Genomic DNA, 25,414 nt, shown 5'->3' on the forward strand with positions numbered 1-25,414 from the left:
GTCAACTGTAGTCTTCTGTAGGGTAGGAAAATGGTGGTAGTATAGGAGCATATAGAGGAATAGGGGATTGAGGGATTTAATTGCTGCTTAATTCACTTTCAACCAGTTGTTTTCTCCCCTCCCAACTCCCCTACTCCCAGCTTCCACTTCCACTTTGTGCCACCAGTTCCTGAGTCTTAGGATTCTGGGTATAACTCAAGTGGGGCCCTACTTTTCCTCATAGCTGCTTAAGATTCAAATACCTTGAGGCTTCTAAGTCAATTACTGTTAGACCATATTCTTTGTAGCTTCTAAGGGATTGTTGCTGTTGTTTTTTCTCCTAATCATGAGGTTTCATGACTTTTAAAACAATCTTGGTCTGTAGTTTCAAGACAGAGTGAAATTAGATGCACATGTTTAGCACATACTCTTTATCCCAAGCTCCAAAAGCAAAAATTATTCACGTTCGAAGATGGAGTAGAAGGACGTGTGCTCACTCCCTCTTGTGACAGCACCGGAATTACAACTAACTGCTGAACAGTCATCGACAGAAAGGCACTGGAACTCACCAAAAAAGATACCCCACGTTCCAAAGACAAAGGAGAAACCGCAGTGAGACGGTAGGAGGGGTGCAGTCACAGTAAAATCAAATCCCATTACTGCTGGGTGGACGATTCACAAACTGGAGAACAATTATACCACAGAAGTCCACCCACTGCAGTGAAGGTTCTGAGCCCCATGTCAGGCTTCCCAACCTGGGGTCTGGCAATGGGAGGAGGAATCCCCAGAGAATTGGACTTTGAAGGCCAGTGGGATTTGATTGCAGGACTTCGACAGGACTGGGGGGAAACAGAGACTCCATTCTTGGAGGGCACACACAAAGTAGTGTGCGCACCAGGACCCAGGGGGAAGGAGCAGTGACCCCATAGGAGACTGAACCAGACCTACCTGCTAGTGTTGGAGGGTCTCCTGCAGAGGCAGGGGGGTGGCTCACCGCCGGGAGAGGACACTGGTAGCAGAACTTCTGGGAAGTACTCATTGGTGTGAGCCCTCCTGGAGTCCGCCGTTAGCCCCACCAAAGAGCCTGTAGCCTCCAGTGCTGGGTCACCTCAGGCCAAACAATCAACAGGGAGGGAACACAGGCCCACCCATCAGCAGGCAGGCGGATTAAAGTTTTACTGAGCTCTGCACACCAGAGCAACACTTAGCTCTACCCACTAGTCCCTCCCATCAGGAAGCTTGCCCAGACCTCTTAGATAGCCTCATCCACCAGAAGGAAGACAGCAGAAGCAAAAAGAGCTACAGTCCTGCAGCCCGCAGAACAAAAACTACAATCACAGAAAGATAGACAAAATGAAAAGGCAGAGGACTATGTACCAAATGAAAGAACAAGATAAAACCCCAGAAAAACAACTAAATGCAGTGGAGATAGGCAACTTTCCTGAAAAAGAATTCAGAATAATGATAGTGAAGATGATCCAGGACCTCAGAAAAAGAATGGAGGCAAAGATCGAGAAGACACAAGAAATGATTAACAAAGACCTAGAGGAATGAAAGAACAAACACCTAGAAGAATTAAAGAACAAACAGAGATGAACAATACAATAACTGAAATGAAAAATACACTAGAAGGAATCAGTAGCAGAATAACTGAGGCAACAGAACGGATAAGTGACCTGGAAGACAGAATGGTGGAATTCACTGCTGCAGAACAGAATAAAGCAAAAAGAATGAAAAGAAATGAAGACAGCCTAAGAGACCTCTGGGACAACATTAAATGCACCAACATTCGCATCATAGGGGTCCCAGAAGGAGAAGAGAGAGAGAAAGGACCCGAGAAAATGTTTGAAGAAATTATAGTCGAAAACTTCCCTAACGTGGGAAAGGAAATAGCCACTCAAGTCCAGGAAGCACAGAGAGTCCCAGGTAGGATAAAACCATGGAGAAACACACCGAGACACATAGTTATCAAATTGACAAAAATTAAAGAAAAAGAGAAATTATTAAAAGCAACAAAGGAAAAATAACACACAAGGGAACTCCCATAAGGTTAACAGCTGATTTCTCAGCAGAAACTCTGCAAGCCAGAAAGGAGTGGTACGATATATTTAAAATGATGAAAGTGAAGAACCTACAACCAAGATTATTGTACCCAGCAAGGAGCTCATTCAGATTTGATGGAGAAATCAAAAGCTTTACAGACAAGCAAAAGCTAAGAGAATTCAGCACCAACCACCAAACCAGCTCTACAACAAATGCTAAAGGAACGTCTCTAAGCGGGAAACACAAGAGAAGAAAAGGACCTAAAAAACAAACCCAAAATAATTAAGAAAATGATAATAGGAACATACATGTCAATAATTACCTTAAATGTGAATGGATTAAATGCCCCAACCAAAAGACACAGATGGGCTAAATGGATACAAAAACAAGACCCATATATATGCTGTCTACAAGAGACCCACTTCAGACCTAGGGACACATACAGACTGAAAGTGAGGGGATGGAAAAAGATATTCCATGCAAATGACAATCAAAGGAAACCTGAAGTAGGAGTACTCAGATAAAATAGACTTTAAAATCAACAGTGTTACAAGACAAGGAAGGACACTACGTAATGATCAAGGGATCAACCTAAGAAGACATAACAATTGTAAATATATATGCACCCAACAAAGGAGCACCTCAATACATAAGGCAAATGCTAACAGCTATGAAAGAGGAAATCGACAGTAACACAGTAATAGTGGGGGAATTTAACACCTCACTTACACCAATGGACAGATCATCCAGGCAGAAAATTAATAAGGAAATACAAGCTTTAAATGACACAAAAGAACAAATAGATTTAATTGATATTTATAGGATGTTCCATCCGAAAACAGCAGATTACACTTTCTTCTCAAGTGCACACAGAGCATTCTCCAGGATAGATCACATCATGGGTCACAAATCAAGCCTCAGTGAATTTAAGAAAATTGAAATCATATCAAGCATCTTTTCTGACCACAACACAATGAGATTACAGGTAAAAAACCGTGCAAAATGCAAATACATAGAGGCTAAACAATATGCTACTAAATAACCAAGACATCACTGAAGAAATCTAAGAGGAAATCAAAAAATACCTAGAGGCAAATGACAGTGGAAACATGACGATCCAAAACCTATGGGATGCAGCAAAAGCAGTTCTAATGGGGAAGTTTATAGCAATACAATCCTCCCTCAAGAAACAAGAAAAATTTCAAATAAAAAATCTAGGGCTTCCCTGGTGGCGCAGTGGTGGAGTCCGCCTGCCGAGGCAGAGGACGTGGGTTCGTGCCCTGGTCCGGAAGGATCCCGCGTGACGCGGGGCGGCTGGGCCCGTGAGCCATGGCCGCTGGGCCTGCGCGTCTGGAGCCTGTGCTCCGCGACGGGAGAGGCCACAGTGGTGAGAGGGCCACATACCACAAAAAAAAAAAAAATCTAACTTTACACCTAAAGGAACTGGAGAAAGAAGAACAAAAAACCTCAAGTTAGTAGAAGGAAAGAAATCACAAAGATCAGAGCAGGAATAAATGAAATAGAGACAAAGAAAACAATAGCAAAGATCAATAAAACTAAAAGTTGGTTCTTTGAGAAGATAAACAAAATTGATAAACCATTAGCCATACTCATCAAGAAAAAGAGGGAGAGGACTAAATCAGTAAAATTAGAAATGAAAAAGAAGTCAAAACAGACACCGCAGAAATACAAAGCATCCTAAGAGACTACTACAATAAACTCTATGCCAATAAAATGGACAACCTGGAAGAAATGGACAAATTCTTAGAAAAGTATAATCTTCCAAGAGTGAACCAGGAAGAAATAGAAAATATAAACAGACCAGTCACAAGTAATGAAATTGAAATTGTGATTAAAAATCTTCCAGCAAACAAAAGTCCAGGACCAGATGGCTTCACAGGTGAATTCTATCAAAGATGTAGAGAAGAGCTAACACCCATCCTTCTCAAACTCTTGCAAAAAATTGCAGAGGAAGGAACACTCCCAAACTCTTTCTATGAGGCCACCATCATCCTGATACCAAAATCAGACAAAGATATGACCAAAAAAAGAAAATTACACACCAATATCATTGATGAATATAGATGCAAAAATCCTCAATAAAATACTAGCAGACAGAATCCAACAACACTTTAAAAGGACCTACAACATGATCAAGTGGGATTTATCCCAGGAATGCAAGGCTTCTTCAATATATGCAAATTAATTAATGTCATACACCATATTAACAAATTGAAGAATAAAAACCATATGATCATCTCACTAGATGCAGAAAAAGCTTTTGACAAAATTCAACACCTATTTACGATAAAAACTCTCCAGAAAGTGGGCATAGAGTGAGCCTACCTCAACATAATAAAGGCCATATATGACAAACCCACAGCAAACATCATTCTCAATGGTGAAAAACTGAAAGCATTTCCTCTAGGATCAGGAACAATACAAGGATGTCCACTCTCGCCACTATTACTCACCATAGTTTTGGAAGTCCTACCCATGGCAATCAGAGAAGAAAAATAAAAGGAATACAAATTAGAAAAGAGGGAGTAAAACTGTCACTGTTTTCAGATGACATGATACTATACATAGAAAATCCTAAAGATCCCACTGGAAAACTACTAGAGCTAATCAATGAATTTGGTAAAGTTGCAGGATATAAAATTAATGCACAGAAATCTCTTGCATTCCTATATATTAACAGTGAAAAATTTAAAAGAATTTAAGAAACAATCACATTCACCATTACAACAAAAAGAATAAAATACCTAGGAATAAACCTATCTAAGGAGGTAAAAGGCCTGTATTCAGAAAACTGTAACACTGATGAAAGAAATCAAAGATGACACAAACAGATGGAGAGATATAGCATGTTCTTGGATTGGAAGAATCAATATTGTGAAAATTTGACTGTACTACTAAAAGCAATCCACAGATTCAGTGCAGTCCCTATCAAAATACCAATGGTATTTTTCACAGAAGTAGAACAAAAAATCTTACAATTTGTATGGAAACACAAAAGACCCCGAATAGCCAAAGTGATCTTGAGAAAAAAACTGGAGCTGGAGGAATCAAACTCCCTGACTTCAGACTATACTACAAAGCTACAGTAATCAAGACAATATGGTACTGGCACAAAAACAGAAATATAGATCAATGGAACTGCATAGAAATCCCAGAGATAAACCCACGCACCTATGGTCAACTTATCTCTGACAAAGGAGGCAAGGATATGCAGTGGAGAAAAGGACAGTCTCTTCAATAAGTGGCACTGGGAAAACTGGACAGCTACATGTAAAACAATGAAATTAGAACACTTCACTAACACCATACACAAAAATACACTCAAAATGGATTAAAACTTAAATGTAAGACCAGACACTATATAAAACTCTTAGAGGAAAACGTGGGAAGAACACTCTGACATAAATCACAGCAAGATCTTTTTTGACCCACCTCACAGAGTAATGGAAATAAAAACAAAAATAAACAAATGGGATATAATGAAACTTAAATTTTTTGCACTGCAAATGAAACTATAAACAAGGCGAAAAGACAGCGCTCAGAATGGGAGAAAATATTTGCAAACAAATCAACAGACAAAGGATTAATCTCCAAAATATATAAACAGTTTATGCAGCTCAACATGAAGAAAATAAACAACTGAATCCAAAAATGGGTGGAAGACCTAAATAGACATTTCTCCAAATAAGACATACAGATGGCCAAGAGGCAATGAAAAGCTGCTCAACATCACCAATTATTAGAGAAATGCAAATCAAAGCTACAATGAGGTAACACCTCACACTAGTTAGAATGGACATCATCACAAAATCTACAAACAGTAAATGCTGGAGAGGGTGTGGAGAAAAGGGAACCCTCTTGCACTGTTGGTGGGAATGTAAATTGATACAGCCACTATGGAGAACAGTGTGGAGGTTCCTTAAAAAACTAAAAATAGAATTACTATATGACCCAGCAATCCTACTGCTGGGCATATACCCAGAGAAAACCATAATTCAAAAAGACACATGCACCCCAGTGTTCATTGCAGCACTATTTGTAATGGCCAGGTCATGGACGCACCTAAATGCCCATTGATAGACAAATGGATAAAGAAGATATGGTACGTATATACAATGGAATATTACTCAGCCATAAAAAGGAATGAAATTGGGTATTCTGTAGAGACGTGGATGGACCTGCACACTGTCATACAGAGTGAAGTAAGTCAGAAAGAGAAAAACAAATATTGTATATTAACGAATATATGTGGAATCTAGAAAAATGGTACAGATAAAGAGTTTGCAATGCAGAAATAGAGACACAGATACAGAGAACAAATGTATGGACACCAAACGGGGAAAGTGGTGGGGGCGGTGGTGGGGTGAATTGGAAGATTGGGTTTGACATACATACACTAATATGTATAAAATAGGTAACTAATAAGAGCCTGATATATAGCACAGGGAACTCCACTGTACAGTAGAAAGTAACACAACATTGTAAAACAAGTGTGCGCCCCTGAAAAAATTATTCACGTTCATGTTACAAAATTACAACAGTATACAGGAGTGTAAAATAAAGAGTAAAAAGTCTCCCTTTACCACCCTCCTGCATATCCACTACCCAGAGGTAACTAGAGAAAGTTACATGTGTACTTTCCAGAAATTTTCAATTTATACTTTTATTTCTGTAGAATAATATGTATAGTTCAAAGAATCACAAATGATATTTTACTGTGTAAATACATATATGGTGTATAGTGTAAACATATACTATGTATATTTAATATATGTTGAAACTACAGAGTTCCATATCAACCTGCACATCAGTATTTACAGATGTCTAAGTTTTTTAACTGTTTTATAGTATCACATTGAATGAGTTTTTCCTAATATCTCAGTTGCTGGACACTTGTTTCTTATTCATCTTTTTAATATAATTACCAACAGTGCTACTGTAAAGATTTTCACTACTTGTGAAAAATAATTTTAGTTAAATCCTTTAAAATGGAATTGTTTAGTCAAAGGGTATATACACTTTTTATTATAAATATATGCCAAATTGCTCTTCAAGAAAGTTATGCCTCTACTAGTAGTACATAAAAGTGTCATTTTTCACACTCTATGTGACTTAGCTATTATCATACTTTAAAACCTTTGACATTCTGATGAGTGAAAAATGCTATCTTGTCATTTTAATTTGCTTATCCTAATTATATGTGACATTAATCATGTGCTTATTGGACATTTTTTTCTATGAGCTTCATAGTCAATTCGTTTAGCCACTATTCTTTGGATTATTCATCTTTTCCGTGTCAATTTGTAAAACCTCATTATACTTGAGAGAATTTTGCCCTTTATCTCTTAAATGTTTTGCAGATATTTTCTCAGAATTATTCTTTTTATTTGCGACATTGTTTACTGTATTTTTGTTATATGGTCAACATATTTTAAAATGAAAAAATACTGAACAAGTATTGGCTTTCCTATCCTTGACTCAAATTATTTTCTTTATAGCTTGAAAATATTATCTTATAAAGTGCTTAAACTATTAACATTTAGGACATATCAACAAAAACTTTATTTCAATTAACTAATTTATACAGTAAATTAAAATTTTCTTTTATTCTGATTCTACCTTTAAAACAACCACTAACTATATTTCATTTTCACATGTTATGCTATTTAGGAAAAATATTTCTATTTTCAGTGTTCTACGCAAGAGTTCTTCCTGATTGTCAAAACCCTGTATCACCTGAAGTCAGAATTTCAAGCACTAATACCTGCTGTTAATTCCCATGTTCAGTCAGAGTTGCTCCAGACATTTATTTCAGAAATTCCTGAACTCCTCAGTCCAGTGGAGCATTACTTAAAGATTCTCAATGAACAAGCTGCCAAGTAAGTAGCAGACCCTTAGTTCTTCCTTTCTAGCAGTGAAAGTAATGTATTTGCCATTTGATGTGTGGATACTTAAGCTTCTATAGAAGTAATGATAGAAGTTGCATGTAAAACTAGAAATGTGATCGGATACTAAAGGCTCTATATTACAGCTGGAAATAACACTTAGTGTTTAGGCAGTTCCGTCATACAGAACAAATGTGGTACTTCTCCAGGTATCAGGTGATGAAAAGGTAAAGTCCAGGCCGAGCAAGTAGTAGCAGTTTATTAATCCAAAAATAGATGGCAGATGGCATCTTGTGCTTATTTGCTAGATATCCAGAGATCCTCTGCTTTATATTCAGAAACTGTGGAAGGAAAGTTATCCTCTAAGGAGTAGTCGTTTTACAATTTATCCCACAAAGAACTCTATGTATAAGAAAAAAGATTTGACAGTATTTACATTAGTGTTTATTTTCTGAATATACAACATGAAATGTTGAATTTCATCTCTTGGTTTCACCATGGCAATCATGAACTTGCAAAACGAAAATAATGTTAGGGTAATTTTGTCTGTCTTCAAAGAAATTAAGAAACTCACCCATAAGTATTTAGTGGAAGAGCTGGAATTAAAATCTTGTTCTCCTGACTTCCTACCCTTTGGTCTTTCATTATGTTTTGAAAAATAATTGTTAATTGGTATAAGTAATATGCTTTAATATATGTATTTGCATTTTCTCATTTTTTTAGGATTGGGGATAAAACCGAATTATTCAAAGACCTTTCTCACTTCCCTTTAATAAAAAAGAGGAAGGACGAAATTCAGGAAGTTACTGACAAGATCCAAACACATTTGCAAGAAATACGAAAAATACTAAAAAATCCTTCTGCACAATATGTGACAGTATCAGGACAGGAGGTAGTATCAAACATACTTTTCTTTTACATTAGTTTTCCTCAATTGGAAAGGATATTTTAAAATGTAAATAAAAATCTGAGGATAGATGAAAGTATTATTGTTTTCTTTTTTTTTCAGATTTTCTGTTTTGTTTTCTTGGAAATATATTGTGATAGCTTGTTTTGATAAGAATTTTCTTTTAATAACAGTATTTGGTTTGCTTATTTACTTCAGTCTCGGTAAAACCATGGAACTTAATGTTACATGTGTTTTAATATTATCTATTGAAATTGTAGAGAACCTTGACTGTTGTCAATAATAACTTTCAAGACTTCATTTGCCCTAAATCCAGGAGAGAGAAGTTAGTCTTTGACTCCCGGCCTGCAGATGATGAAATGATACAAACCACCTAATGTAGCGAATAACCTACACTAATTGGATCACAAAGTGATTAAATGGCAGGGGTTCCTTTTGAAGCAGTATAGCTGCTAAAAGAACTGAAAAAAAACTATAGCAAAAACCTACATTTAGTGGATCTTCCATAAGATTATGGCGCTGTCTAGAATGTGTTTTTTGGTATGTGTATTTCTGTTTAAAGTTTGATATTAGTATCTTAAAGAGAACCAGGAATAAGTACGCTTTTTAAAGTGTACTTATATCTGTCGGTCCTATTCTGAGTCTTGACGTGTTGCTACTTCTACATCTTATGTTTAATAAAATATAAAGATTCCAACTGAGGGAATCTGAAAAATTCTACTTTGTTAAAATAGCAAATTAGGGAATTTGTGAATAATTTCTATAGGATGAACATTTTATTCAGAATTTTAAAAAATAGATATTTTTCTAGTGGGGAAAAGTGTAATTTCAAATGTTTTTAAAATATTTGCACTGCTTTATCTATTTAGCCAAAAGTGTTGATTTGTTTGATTACTTGAAATAAGAAATTCTACAGTAAATTATAATCTTGATTAAAATGTTTACTAATGTAACAGACCAGTAATTAAGTCAGCCTGTCTTCTAGACAAAATTAAGATATTATACTAAGGCAGACATTTCATAATGCATTCCACATAGAGCTCTATATAACAGAAAAATGACTTCACCCTACGTATACTTACTTCTCACTCTTCCCCTGAATAGGCAAATACCAAATACTTAATTGTATCTCTTGGTTTCACTATATAATTATGACCTTGCAAACTGACAAGTGATCTCAGTGCCACTGTTCTGTTCTATTTGTTGAAAATGAGATGATCAAAATTGCTTGGTACATTAATAAAAGATGTTTAGTAGAAAAGTGGTTACCTGGTATTACAGTGGGGAAAGCTGACATTTCTACCACTTACATGCTACATGACCATGGAAGAGTCACCTCTGTAGTGAGACTACTGTGAAGACCAATTGAGTTAAAATACATGAAAGTATTTTCTAATCGGAAAGCACTATGCACATATTATTCATATAATAATAATAATAGTAATATAGTTACCATTTGTCAAGCACTTGTTAATGTTCAGAATGGTGCTAAGTGCTTTGCATATATTATTAATCCTTGTAACAACACAAAAAGGGATTATTCCAGTTTTGCAGGAAAGAAAACTGAGACTTGACATAGTATAGTGAGATAAGTTACCCAAGTTAGAAGCTCATTTCCAGCCCAGGTCTGCCTCCGATCTTTATACCATGTCGTTATTTCACTCAACTCACAAATATTAATACAAGGGATTATCAACATCATAGATTTTATTTGATGAAATCCAGACATTTGAGAGCTCATACTATTCAGACTTAAATAAAGCTCAAGGCTTTGGAAGACAGCCATGGATTCATTTGGCAGTTTTAAAGTAAAAATGGGGAACACTGATTAGGAATTCGTAAGGGATAGTAGATTAGTTATTTTGTATCAGTATAGCATTGACATTTAAGAAAAAGCACAGAGTGGAGATTAAGTAATTGGATTACAAAGGATTAACAAGGAAGGTAAATTATCTTATTATTTTTAACCTTTACTAAGTTAAGGTGATAAGTTTGAGACAAGAAATTTCTTAGTTTTTAACAATAGGATGGATTCTTGTTGGTTGTTTTTTTTTTTTAAACCTGTAGAATCTTAATACATCAATACAGAATCACTTTTATAACATTTTTTGGGAATTAGTGATTCTGTTCATTCAAACACCAAATGATAGTCAGCATTGTTATAATCAAATTCTGTTTAAATATTTGTACTGAAGTTATAAGCAAATTTAGAGATACTCAAAGGAATAAGAACAGACTCCATCAAATATGATTACCTCTGAGAAGTGAAGGAGGAAAGAAGGAAAACCCTTGTTTTATATATATGTGCTTCTTATTTTATACCCTTCGGCTCTGTCTGAAATTTTATTTCTATACATATAACTTTGTAATATATTTTTAAAAACCTGTTATAGCAGCCCTACGTGGTACATGGATCTTGTTAATATTAGTAAAAATAGACTGTCAAGTCAGTGTTACTTTTGGCACCATTCATTTTTTTCACCTTTGTTCCCAGTTTTTACGCATTAGAATACTAAGCCTTATTGACTGTGGTGAATTATTGTGTCTGACTCTGAGAGTATTGGTTAAGAAAATAGTGAAAGAAAGAAAATCCTGGAAAGAAAATAATGAAAGCAGAAATTTACATAGCTTTACATAGTTAGTTCATTGCTTCTGTGGCAGTCTCTTTCATGTTTTATGTGTGGAGAGAATTGTTTCTTAACCTTGAATCAGATATGGAATAGGCATGGGGTGATATTTAGACTTGAGGCAGTATTGATTAGTAGTTTTCTTAAGGAAAAGGAAAGAAATATTAGTGGAAAATCTGTAGAAACAATTTTATTAATTCACAGCATGCAGCATATCCAAATATCTGCTTAGCATGTTTAAGATGTGGGAAGCAATCTGTTACATTTTACATCTAAATAAAAAATATTTGCAAACTCCTAAGACATAGTGGGAAAGAAAGTGGGGAGAATAGGAATGGGTGAAGTGTGGCCTTGGAGAAAACAAAGAGCAGTTTCTGGAGTGTGATAAGAGTTTCAGCAAACTTAACAATGATGCCAGTCCAGTGATTCCACGGGCTGTAGATTGAGTAACAGTATCTGACATTTAACCAGGACAGAACTGGATCCCAGCGGAAGAATATGAGGGTTTGTTACCATGAATCTGGACAGACTTCTAGAATCCACACCTGAGAAACACAGTCACGAACTATAGAGTGAGGGAAGTTGCTATGAGAACTCTCTAAGATTTCTGAAATATATGTTAATTTCCAATTTTTGTTAGTTTCCTTTTCTTTAGCAATAAAGTCTCTAAACAAAAGGCCTGTCTTCTCATTCTTAGAATGTTCATGAAATAGAAAATTTCCTATTCCATAGCTAGTGTAGAGCAGACAAAAATTTGCTAGTTGAAGACAATTCTGAGGAGAAACACAGGCTGAAAAGATGACACACAGGACCAGCACCTGAGGAAGTGACCCCAGGGGTTTAACAAGCAGGAGGTCCACGTAGCTTTCCTGATTCTCACTCTGTTTTCCATCCTGTATTGGCTCTATAAATGGCTTGCTTGAGGAGCTGTGGTCCTTAGAATAGACCCTGGATACTTACAGATTGAACAGTTATGGTCCAAACTATTCCCAAGGTGCTCCAAAGGGCTGTGACCAGTGGCAGTTGGTAATGAGTATAAGGCATGGATCTGAATCCAGAGCTGCCATGCTGCAGAGTTATGATGAATAACTTAAGTACACTATCCTAGCTGGCTGCCCAGAGACCTCACTGAGGCAGTTGTAGCTTCTTTTCAAATTTCCACCATCCTTAGGCAGTAATTCCTATGGAGCTCTGTGTTACACATGTCCTTCCCAAATATTAGTGATCTAACGTGGTCCTGAATTTTGCTGTTTGCCTTTGACATAACTCCTCCCACAATTATTTTTTAAAAAGACCAATGTTTTCTCATAGAACATTTCAAAATAATATTTAAGCAGAATTTTTTAGCCTACTCTTAAAGTGATTTCTCATCAGTGATACTTATTTTGTGAATTTTTTTCCTTAGTCACTTTTTTTTTTTAGCCAAGGGGACTTTTAAAGACTCTTCACTCTTAACTCTTTAACGGGATATATCAGATTTGAAATTGTATTAATTCCCTGTATGAAAGAGGACATCATTAGTTACAAAATCTTTGCTAAGGGTGAAAATTCTTAAAATTAACCATTAATTCCTATTATAATTAATGTAAAAGCTACAATGTTTCTATTAATAGAAAAGTAAACTGAAAAGCCAGGCTGATACTTTTTTTTTTTTTTGGCTGTGTCGGGTCTTAGTTGCAGTTGCAGCATGCGGGCTCTTTGTTGTGGTGCATGGGTTTCTCTCTAGTTTTGGAGCGTGGGTTTTCTCTCTCTAGTTGTGGCATGCGGGCTCCAGAGTGCATGAGCTCTGTAGTTTGCAGTGCGCAGGCTCTAGTTGAAGCACACGAGCTCAGTAGTTGTCGCGCACGGGCTTAGTTGCCCCGCGGCATGTGGGATCTTAGTTCCCTGAGCAGGGATCGAACCTGCATCCCCTGCATTAGAAGGCAAACTCTCCACCACTGGACCACCAGGGAAGTCCCAGGCTGATACTATTAATAATATGCCTATTATAAATACCTGAAATGTTGTAAAACATGTGACAAAGTTCCTGTAGCCATCTCAAAATTAGTGGCCGCCACAGAGCTTCTGGGTCCCATCCCATACAAAATAAGTGTATTTTTTATTTGTTTATTTATTTAAATAAAACATTAAATTTCATTGCAATAATACTGGAAAGTGAACAGGAAGAAGAGATGATATATAACTAGTGCTAAAAATGGAAGGTGTGATTGAAGTAGTGATTTCATTTACTTCCTGGATGATTTCAGAAAAGCTTGTAGAGTACAGTTGGATCTATAAAGATATGGTTCATATAAGTGAAAACTTAAAGAAGACACTCGTGAAGAAATCCCTTCCTCCCTTAATTGCTGAGGAAGTTAAGTGCTTTGTCTGAGTATACTTTTAGAGGACTTAGGTTTCTTGGATAAAAACTATTACGATGAATCCTCTTCTGTTCAGAATTAGGGACTGACCATATCTCAGACTGATATAACATCTAATAATCAAATATTTAAAAATTTTATGCACTTAGAAATTCAGTCTTATTACTGAGTAATAGAATTCTTAAGATAATTGGGTAGTAATAAATGAAAAAGGTCATTAAAGAAAAATCACCATTCGTAGTATGAACACAACAGTGTTACAAACATTAAAGCACCAAGTTATATCCTTTATCACAAACTCTTTGCTGAATACAAATTGTACTTTATCCCAAGTATTGAAACCCTAATTAATAATATTTGGTTGTACAGACATATATGAACTCTCCCAATAACAATACTGGATTTATTTTGAATGTTTAGATTAATATTTGCTAGACTATTATAGCACAGGTTTTTTTTTTTGAATTACAATCATTACATTTATTTTCAGCTATTATAGAACAATTTTGAGGAAGATTTAAAAGATTTGAAAATATAATGGTTAATCATTTAAATATCTAACCTTTATTTGTATTTATTTTAGTTTATGATTGAGGTAAAGAATTCTGCTGTATCTTGTATACCAACTGATTGGGTTAAGGTTGGAAGGTAAGTTTAAAAATACATGTTTTTTCTTATTAACGTGAATTATGACATGTGTTTACCTGCATGCTTCTGGTATGTTAATAACCACATCCTTGACATTAAAAGCAATTTTGGCCCTTCAGTTTCTTTATGGAACTTTAACTAGATAAATAATTATCTTAAACTCTTTTTATCCTGGATTTTAAAACATTTTTTCCAAAGGGTATCTTATTTGTGTACACTTTTCTTGTTTTGTGAACTACTGTTTTATTCTTATACCTCAGAGAACACTTTAAACACATGGAAAAAGAAAGTTGCAGAACCTTCAGTTATAAGATTAATTTGGTTGCTTGAACTTCCTGATGAATGTATACCTGACATTTCTTTTAAGAAGCTGACATTTCATTTTGTGCCTCACTGAGCTTGCTTTCCATGGCACATAGTTATAATAGTTCTTTACATGTTCTTTTTTTTTTTTAAGTTATATCATGAATTGATGAAAATAATCAGAAACAAAATTAGAGAACCACGTTGAGACCCTGCCTTTTCTCCTTGGTAGGCATTAATCCCCAAGAGGGGACTCTTTTAAAGAAGTGGTTTTAGAGAAGTGTATTTCCTCTTGTGAGTAGCATCGTTTGTGAAATATTTATTACTACTCTTAATATGTTTGCATGAACTTGAGATGAAAATACTACATTCACCTAAGATAGTAGAAGAGGGACTAGTAGCTGGTGATGGTATGAAGGAACTCTATGTTAAGAATGGAAGGAAATTTTAACATTATTTTGACATGATGTGTGAATGATTATGAATTTTAATTATTATTTTAATTAAAAAAGAAAACTATTTATTATCCATGGCCACTATCAAAGGATCCTGAAGGCACAGTCATGGGTTTCTTTACCCCTGATACCGTCCTTTTTTTTTCCTATGTTACCAGAAGCTATAATTGAATTTTGGGTATTATTGATTTTAGGGAATGTTTCCTCATTTTGCAGGCATTCTTTATCTATTTTTGTCCTGTGCTACAGCTAATGAATGGTAATATGCTTTGTGAAGAGAAATTACTAGAAATCATGTTAGTGTATCTAGAACAATCACTAAAATGTCTCACTAAATGAGTTTTGTCAGAAGAGAACTATGATAAATATGTTTGCATAGAAATCTAGATGACATACTTTAAAAGCAATAAGCAAGGCATAAATCAGTGCTGGCGTCTTTTGAATATTTCAGTGATGTAAATTGAATGAATAAATAAGACGGTATGGGGGAAGTTTCACTGTTATTTTTTATCTGTTTTTTAGCTATCAGAACCTTGACAGGAATAGGTTAGAATATCATGTCAGATTTCTAATGTGAAAGGCTCACTTATAATCCAATAGCTTGCCAAATTAAAGGTAATTGTGACAGCATGTTACAGGAGTGAGGGTGCAAACAAAGAACAGGATACACTCTGTCATCACCTGCCTATCACTCAATCTTGACCTTTTCTTCTTAAAGTTCCCATCATAGTAATAGCATCAATAGCAGTAATCCCCACCACCGTGGGACAACTCCTAACATTGAGTACTAACGACATAGGTACTCTGCTAAGCACTATCTGATCCTCTCAGCTGTACCTATAAGGTAGATATTATTATTATCCCTATTTGATAGATGAGGAAGGTTTTTAGTTTAGAGAAAGCCAGTTTTATTGGCCCAAAGTCACATAGGTAGCAAGTAAGTGGCAGAGTTGAAGCCTTGGTCTGGATTCTCTGACTGGGGACCCATAGCATCCCCCGTTGTGTTCTGCAGCTTCTTGAGGAAGAAGCAGAGATTATATGCAAGCCCAAAAGAGGAGTACATGATATTTCTTCCCATCCAGGGTCACTGTGAATCTATAGTTAGATCATGAAGAACTCTTCTTTGACTGCTTCCTGAATTAATACATTGCTATTCTTTGTAATGCTTTTTTTTTACTGAAATACTTTAATCATACAAAAAAGTATAAAATATAAAAAATAATACCACCCTCACCAATATGTCCAACTCCCCGCTTTGTTAGGACTTCCTTTGTTATATTTGCGTCTGATCTTTTTTTAAAAAAGCAAGCATTTTCATTTAGTATAATTTAAATAAAAAAGCTCTTTACTTATGAAACAGAAATTCTAAACTTTGACTTTGCCATATGGATGTAACTTGAAATGAATTTTAAAAGCTTCCTGAACAAAGTCCTGTGAACTTCAAGTATTTTATTTACAACAAAGATCTTTGGAGTCAGTAAAGTTCAGGATCATAATTGAAGAATGTTCTGTATTTACAGCTGTTTACTTTCAACGCTCATCAGAGAATAATAACTACTTTAGTTTTCTGAAGTGATGGCATTACTGATTTCTTAGTAACCTTGATTTCCTATTTATGTTTTTTCTTCTCTTCCAGCACAAAAGCTGTGAGCCGCTTTCACTCTCCTTTTATTGTAGAAAATTACAGACATCTGAATCAGCTCCGGGAGCAGCTAGTCCTTGACTGCAGTGCTGAATGGCTTGATTTTCTAGAGTGAGTTTACAATGAAAAATATAATCTGACTTTTTGCTATGAGAAATAGACTGGAAAATCTTTCCATCAAAAAGAAAAGTAGAGATTACTGCTTGTGACCTGCCATAAAATAGTTGAGTACATGTGTTCTCTGATTTTATTTTTAATCCTTTGAAATGTAAGCTCATTTTAGTCTTTAGTAAGAAACCAAATATACTTTATTGTTACTGTACTAACATTTTGTTGCTAAGAATGTTTAGTAGTGTCACTTTGAAATTCTACCTTGGACTTTGTTTACTTTTCTTATATAAAGGCTTAACATTTTCAGAGTTGGACAAGTATGGGTTAGTTATTTTGTTTTTATCATTGCCATTTAAATTTTTTCTTATATTTTTACATCCTTTACATTTTCCTTTACATTTTTACATCCTTTACAATTTACTTTGTAATTTGAAAAATTTTACATCTGTGGGAAAATTGAAATGAAGATCTATATACCCTTCACCTAGGTTTATCAAGTGTTAACATTTTGCTATGTTTGTTTTATATCTCTCTCATACACTTTTTTTTCTGAAACGTTTTAAAGTAAGTTTTAGACAGTGTAATACTTCACACCTAAATACTTAAGCATACATCTTCTAAAAACAAGGACATTTTGCTTTGTAATCTTACATCATACCTAAGAAAAATTAATATTAATTTAAGAAATATTGAATTGCCTCAATTCCCCCTCCCCCCATATTTAATTTTTAAATTTTTTTTATTGAAGTAGAGTTGATTTACAATGCTGTGCCAGTCTCTGCTTTACAGCAAAGTGACTCAGTTATACACATATAGACATTCTTTTTTCATATTCTTTTCCATTATGGTTTATCACAGGATATTGAATATAGTTCCCTGTGCTATACAGTAGAACGTTGTTGTTTATCCATGCTGTATATAATAGTTTACATCTGCTAATCCCACACTCCTAGTCCTTTCCTCCCCCACCTCCCTCCACCTTGGCAACAAGTCTGTTCTCTATGTCTGAGTCCTCCTCCCCCCATATTTAAAAAAACTTTCACATGTTGCATTTGGTTATTACGTTTCTTTAGTGTATTTGAATCTAGAATAGGCCCCTACCTTTTTGGATTTTTATGAGATTTTTTTTTTTTGAAGAGTCCTGCCTTTGTCTTAAAGAATGTCTCATTCTGGATTTATTAATAGTCACGTGCTCATATTTAATTTAATTTGCTCGTGTGCTGGTAAATGATTAACAGCCAACTCTCTGGAAGAGTAGTAGTGTGTGTTTGATTTCTGTTGTGTCACTACTCCCACCTGGACTGATTGCAATCTCCTGCTCGACTGGACTGGGAAGAGATGTGCGCAGCTGAGTTTCAAGAGTCAATGGGAGCTGGCTCCAGACCACCACGCATCTAAGCACTTTATATATGTTAGCTCATTATTCCTCACAAGAACCCTATTAGTGAAATATTATTATCATCCCCAATTTACAAATGAATAAAGTGAGATGCAGAAATGAAAAATAAGTTGCTCACAACAAGGGTAAGGATTGGAGCCCAGATGCAACCCAGGGTATCTGGTGGTAGGGTGTGTGCCCCTTACCATCAGGCTGTAGAGCCCGCCCATGGTGAATCAATCCATGGGCATCAGTCTAAACAGAAATCTTTCTCTTTAAAAACTTGAACAGTATTCAGTGAAGTCTTCAGGGAGCTTTATTCCATTTAAATTAACCAATCTGACAAGTGGAAAAAAAGGAACAAAAAAGATAATATGTGAGTTTTTAAAAGGTAATAAATTGGTACCATCTCTTGTTGCCCAGCAAAGTTTTGAATTATAGCATCAGAAAGAGATTTTGTTACCAACCAGGGTTTTTGGCCTCCTTAATCAATAGAAATTGATCAGAGGCCAGACAAGAAGTTCAGGCAAGGCTTTATTGGGGCCCCTGCTGCAGCAGGGGGGAATGAGAACAAGCAACAGGTTCCCTTGCTCGCTCAGGGGGGCCAGGCTCGTTCCTTATACGGGGTGAGGGTAGGGGTGTGGCCAGGGGTCAGGCCAGAGGGGTGGCTTAGGTGGCTTGCCCACCCCTTAGGTGATGTTGTGAGCTGGGGGCATGTGCAGCGCCCTGCTTTTGCTCCTGACCCCGTGCTTTTGCTTGGGGGTCTTCAAAAGTGACAGTTGGGTTTTTTGGTCTCTTTGTATCTTTTGTCCAGAATTTGCCCCAACTGGGCATGTGAGCAGTTAGTTTTAGTCCCATATAGTTCCTTTGTATTTTGTTGCTCGAGGAGAGGTTTGTCCAGGTGTATATCTTTGGAGAAGTGGGTGGGGGGGGGGGGGGGGGGTGTATCATCTCAAATATTAAGTGATTAATTCTGGATGATGAGGCTACTGGAAATTTAATGTACTTTGCAGATACATGATATCAAAAGTTTCTATAATATACATATATTACTTTCAAAATGAGAAGAATATGTTAAATTTTTTATCTTAAAAAAGAGTATTGGCTGAAATTTAGCTACAGCATTTGCAACTAGAGCCCCAACTTGAGAATAGCATTGATTGTTATGGCATACTGTTTACTGAGGTGCCAGATGGTGTGAATATAATGTCATTTCAGAAATGATTAACCTCATTGAACGTGACACCAGAGGATTGAATACCAGCTATACAAAGTGTTTTTGTCTCTTACTGAGATACTAACAGTTGTCCATTAGTCACATTACTTTTTATCAAAATATCATAAGAAATCAAGGCTGTAAGAAAGTCTGTGAATAGAACCCTCTCTCAAAAAACTGTCTCTTCTTTTGTGTTCTAGAAGATGGGCTGTGGATATTGAATAATCTCAACTGCAAATTCTTTAAAAATTGAATTATAATACCTCTCACACAGTCATTTGATTATTTTAGAAATTCATTTGCAAATAAAAATAAAATATCCTTTTTTATTAACTTCAGATATCATTGAGCAACATTTGATAGTAAACATATGATGGTAAACTGTCATAACAGCTTTAGAACACAAGTGTCTTAATCTTCTTCCCATGGACCCAGCAATATCTTTTGACCAGAAATTAAATCACAGTGTTTAGGTGAAGTTGTTTGGTGGCCTAGTGATAAGGTTGCACGTTGTTATGACATAAACCCAGTCTATCAGATTGTTATCTGAACTGCCCATTTTTCAGCTTGTCATTTTTCTAAGTATGAATGATCTCTTTGAAATTTGGCGAAGTGTAGCAAATAGACAAAGACTGAGAAGTCAAACAAGGCTTCTTAAGAATTATGAAGTTATGATTGTGATGTTTAGGGTTTATGATAGTTTTAAAATTTTTTTCACATGCCTTATTTATATAATTGACATGAAAAAGAACATTGTCGTCCATATCAAAATAATTACCTTCTCTCTCCTGCCTTTTTTGTTGTTAAACTGAAATGGTACTGACTGAGAGTTATGTTACTCATTTCAATCCCGGAAGTTAGAAGATCATCAGGGACAGTTACCCTCAACCTAAGGCTGTTGGGTAGTGGCAAATTAGCGTTTTAGTAGCCTGGACAGGACTTGAGAAGAATGGAGTGAGAGTAGGAAAAAATTGGCTGCTTTTTTTTTTTTTAAGTGCCACAGGTACTTTGACACTCAGATCCAGAGAGGCAAGAGCAGAAACATCAAATGTGGCTGCTCTCTGGCAAACGAGAGTGCCAGGATAGGAAGACCAGATGGGTCAGTAATTAGAATTAGGGACAGAATCAGCCACAGTCCGAGGGATAGATGAGTGGTCAGATCTAAAATTGAAGCCAGACCAGAAATGACAAGGCCTGATCACTGGGCAACCACTCAGGGGTTTTACATCTGTGCATCACGTGGCATCTTCAAAACTGAGTTTTGTTTGTTTGTTTTTTGCGGTACGCGGGCCTCTCACTGCTGTGGCCTCTCCCGTTGTGGAGCAGAGGCTCCGGACGTGCAGGCTCAGCGGCCATGGCTTACGGGCCCAGCTGCTCTGCAGCATGTGGGATTTTCCCAGACCGGGGCACGAACCCGTGTCCCCTGCTTTGGCAGGTGGACTCTCAACCACTGCGCCACCAGGGAAGCCCAAGAGTCATTTTTAAGGTGACAACTTGGTGCTCCTGTCTGATGGCAGGGGCCAGTCTCCTTTGTGTTAGGGATTTTGCACAGACTCTTAATACTGTTAGTGGGATTCATGTTGTTTGTTTTGATTAACTTTAATTCAGGGAGAAATAGATAAATTGTATTCATTATGCTCCATCTACTCAAAGAAGTTTAAAATATACTGTAATGTAAAAATATATTTTTCAGTTCACAAATTTTTCAATTCACAAAGTTAATGCAGAAATAAAACGATATTTAAAGTGTTGTTTCTAGTATCTGAAAAAGTCATTTACATAGAATAGATTAGTCTAATATTAATAAAAAATCAGAAACTACAGATTCTAAAAAATCAATACAGTATTATAGTAATAACTAATCACATAGTAGCTTAATCTGGATGTCATTTTCAAGCTAGGAAGCACTCTAAAAACCTTTGGATTTAAGAAGCAAACAGACTAAATCTCTAAGTTTCTGAAACCCACAGTACAATACAGAAATATTTTTTAGGAGAAGCATTCAGCATAACAGTCATCACTTTTGTGGGGATCTTCTTTAAAAGGGTATAAGGAACTCCTGTGACAAGAGATAATGGGATAATCTAAGCAAAAAAAAAAAAACAAAGAGAAGGAAACCCCCTGGATACATTCCTATATTTTTTCTTGAATAAGTCTTTCAGTAAAGTCTTTTAAGCTTTTAGATCACCAGCTACTTAACTGGCCAAGGATTTGAGTCAGTGGCAGACCTATCGAAAAACAAGTCTAAGGTTTAATTTCTATATGAATTATTAATAAGACAACTGATGGTTACTGAAAAAAAGTACCTTTCTTCTTGCTTGCCTTCAATGAAATTTATTACAGTGTCAACTCTATGGGCTAGATGTTAAATAAGTAAATCAGATGGATTTGGGCTCTGCCATCGAGAAGTTTCCAGTCATTGTGAGAGAAAGATAATAAGACTGTTATTCCTAGTGTGGATGATGCTGTGAAGGAGAAGCACAAAGGGAGGCTGACCCATTTGGCTAGTTCATGACATTATTTAAGCTAAATGAAAATGATCACTACATTAGTGTTCATTAGGTCTGAGTTGAAGTGTCATGGTCAGATGAAATGTGCAATAAGGTATTCATAGTAGACATCTTTTGTATAGAAGCTTTTAAATATATATATTTCTTTCCAAGTGAAAGAAAAAGAAGCCTCAATCAAGTTATTAAACAGAAAAGTAGTTCACTGTAATTTCCACCTTTCTTAACTGCTAGGTATGCCAGGTTATTTTGTTTATGCTCATCTTAGCTAACAAAATGCTTACTTATTGTGCAGCTTTTACAGGTCTAAGAAATCAATTTGCTCACCTTTTTGTTGTTTCTGTAGGAACTTCAGTGAACATTATCACTCCTTGTGTAAAGCAGTACATCACCTAGCAACTGTTGACTGCATTTTCTCCCTGGCCAAGGTCGCTAAGCAAGGAGATTACTGCAGGTGATGTGTTTTTTCATTTCTCCCCTTTTCCAGTGCTTTAGAACAGATAGAATTATTCAATTAATTTCAGTGTTTTTATTGTAAGGTATTAAAATTACTCAAATATGTTGAACTCTTGGTAAAGCTGAATGTCATACACATATAGCTTGATTTAAAATTAAGAAATTCCTTTCTTGCTGTACCATTGAGTGCAGTGAAAGCAGATATTCATTATAACTAGAGGGGAATGTTACATATTTCAATTTTTAGGTTTATGTGGGTGACATTTTCATAAAGGAGCAATCCTTTCATTTGTTAGCGTTCACTGGAACACTTTATGTTTAACTTTATAATTATAAAAGTCTCATTTAAATATCATCTAAATCAGATATGGGGGAGAGTTAAGGTATGATTCATTTTGAGGCAAATTGCACTCAGTTGCTCTTCCTGAAGTCCAAATCTCAAGCTTCAGCTAAATCTTTGACTCAGTGCTCTATCCTCTAGGCCCACTGGGGCACAAGGGTCCTGCTTTCCCGACCCACTGGGGTGGCAGTCCTGTTCCTGTAGATTTGCTTGGCAAAGGTTGGGCCCCTAGGGCTCCAGGCCACCCAGCTCCCACAGTGGCTCTGTGCCTGGGCCCTACCCATGAGGTAGGTCTCTTTGGTGGCCCCACTTCTGCTGGTGCTCTGTGCCTGAGCTCACTCTGGCAGCTGCCCCAGACCGGAAATTTGCACTGGTGGCTCTCTGTGACTCCTGTGGGCATTGCCCTATTGGGGGCTCTCTGGGGTCTCTTTTATAAGAATACTAGCCCATTCTTGAGGGTTCTGCCCTTATGACCTAATCATCTCTTAGGCATAGTTTTGAATACCAGCCTGGTTTTTGACAACTGACTTTAAACAAGTTTCGTAACCTGTCTGATCCTCAGTTTCTGCATTGACAAAATAATACCTGCCTCTTAGAAATGTTGTGCAAATTAAATGTGATAAAGACATTATGAAACTTCTAAGCAGGACCAGGTAGATGATAAACACTTAATAAACAGCAATTGTTACTCACAGATGTTTATTCAAAAATCAGAAAGAATTAAGTATTGTAAAAGTTTTTTGTCTTTAATAAAAAATATCTGAGCCTAAGGGTTTTTAGTATGTTTCATACCTATAATAATTTATTTTTTAAAAATCATTTTTCATTTTCTATCAATTCGCAATCTTGTCTGTCTCTTTGAACATGGTAAGCATAGTTATCTTAAAGTCTGTGTCTGATGATTCGAATATCTGTAGTCCTTGTGGGCCTGTTTCTATTGTCTGTTGTTTCTGTTCATTTTCATTCATGTATCTCCTTGAATGCCTGGTTGTTTTGATTATCTTGTAGGCATTGTATTTGCAAAATCATTTGTAGAAATAATTTGATGTTGTATTTCTTCTGAAAGAGTCACATCTCAATACACAAATGTTCTGGCATCACTTAGTCCTTATCAGGGCTTGAGGTGATTCAGAGATTCAAAGGCTCAAATATTCAAAGGTTCAAAGATTCAGAATCTGCATTTCTCATTTCATATGCACTCTTATGCCTGATGTGCAGCCTTTGGTATCTCAATCCAGATTAAAGCTGTCCATAGTGCTCAGTGTCAGCCATTCCCTCAGTAATTGGCAAACAGTCTCCCTGACCCTCAGTTCTACCCCACATCCTGCCCTGGTAATTCCTTGCTGTCCTGTTAGTTGTCAGGAGCCTTCAAGTAGCTGTTTTCTGTACTTCATCCAACCTCTTACTTGTCCTCAGTAGGATTGTTCCAAACCACCTCTTCTATCAGTAAGACAATTTCAGGAAATGTTGCACACTAAAATACTATTCTAATTGGATACTATATATTTTATATTAAGAAAAATCCACCTGAAAAATTTAAATGAAAAATCATGCCATAACCTTTAAGTAATATACTCAGTTTCTTTTTTAGCAGCCATAAAATTGAGTGTAAATAGCCATGAAATAGGAAACGTTTATCTAAAATACCTTTTAAACTAGTACTTAAGTATCTGAAGTTTATACTTTTTTCCTTAGATTTCCAACTTGTTTAAAGATTTCAGTGCGTCTGAGTTATTGCAGTTAAAATTGATTATTTGGCTTCATAATTACAGTCTCTTCTTTCTAAATGCTATTAGGACACTTTATTCACTAGAGTCTAAATCTTTATGCAGAAGTTCTTATTCTAGGTCTTTCTATCCAATTCGTATTCTGGACATTATACTGTTTTATTAATATGGATTATGTCTTGTTTCTCTGGGGCATTTAAAGGAGAATGATGCAATTTTAAAAATATAAAATAAGTAAATTTGTTCAAGTTCAATGTTTCATTCTTTTCAGGCAGAATCCAGATTTTCTCAGTTCTTTCTCTTCAGTGCCACAAAATGCCCTCAACATGATTTTCGTATCTTTCTTGCTGTAACTGTCCTGTCCTAGTATATCATCTCAGCTCTCTGAATAATCATTTGCTTCTTACTATACCAGGAAGTGTTTTGTCATTATGTAATTTTGATAGTAACAGAATAAGTCAGTGTAGATTTTAGAGCAGAAAAAGTCAAATTTTTATTTTAAAGTGAAAACCTTCCTGGGAAATCATATCAATGCCATGAATGTATGTTGATTTCACTTGTCAGAGCACTTAGAATTTTATTTTAAAACTGATATCGCTTACAGTTGGTTTCATCTTTTTTCTTTTACAGTAGATTCATAACCCATTTAGGTAAAAATTGTATTTTAAAATTATACCCTAAAATTCAAAAACTGTCCTTTTCTTGTAATTTTAAATGTCCTTTTCCAAAGGATGATTTCGAATTGTTTACTCAGAAGATACTTTAGTGACTTTCTTTGAGACATGTGAGTGTACATTCTTGGGGTTTTG

At 35.8% G+C, this 25,414-nt stretch overlaps 1 protein-coding gene across 5 annotated transcripts in view; it reads left to right on the top strand.

Annotated features, from left to right (window-relative positions):
• MSH3 (mutS homolog 3) overlaps positions 1-25,414 on the top strand; it is a 182,919-nt gene that overhangs the window by 93,239 nt on the left and 64,266 nt on the right. For 3 of the 5 annotated variants that reach the window (XM_029217523.1, XM_029217524.1, XM_029217526.1), the window contains exons 14-18: positions 7,714-7,922; positions 8,652-8,820; positions 14,406-14,470; positions 16,865-16,981; positions 22,429-22,536. In XM_029217523.1, coding sequence (XP_029073356.1) covers positions 7,714-7,922; positions 8,652-8,820; positions 14,406-14,470; positions 16,865-16,981; positions 22,429-22,536 — 668 coding nt within the window. The remainder of the gene's footprint in view (positions 1-7,713; positions 7,923-8,651; positions 8,821-14,405; positions 14,471-16,864; positions 16,982-22,428; positions 22,537-25,414) is intronic. The other 2 variants (XM_029217525.1, XM_029217527.1) reach the window with 1 other exon arrangement.

Source organism: Monodon monoceros, unplaced genomic scaffold (assembly GCF_005190385.1).
Source record: "Monodon monoceros isolate NGI ecotype Baffin Bay Population unplaced genomic scaffold, NGI_Narwhal_1 Super_Scaffold_12, whole genome shotgun sequence".
NCBI classification, from domain to species: Eukaryota; Metazoa; Chordata; class Mammalia; order Artiodactyla; family Monodontidae; genus Monodon; species Monodon monoceros.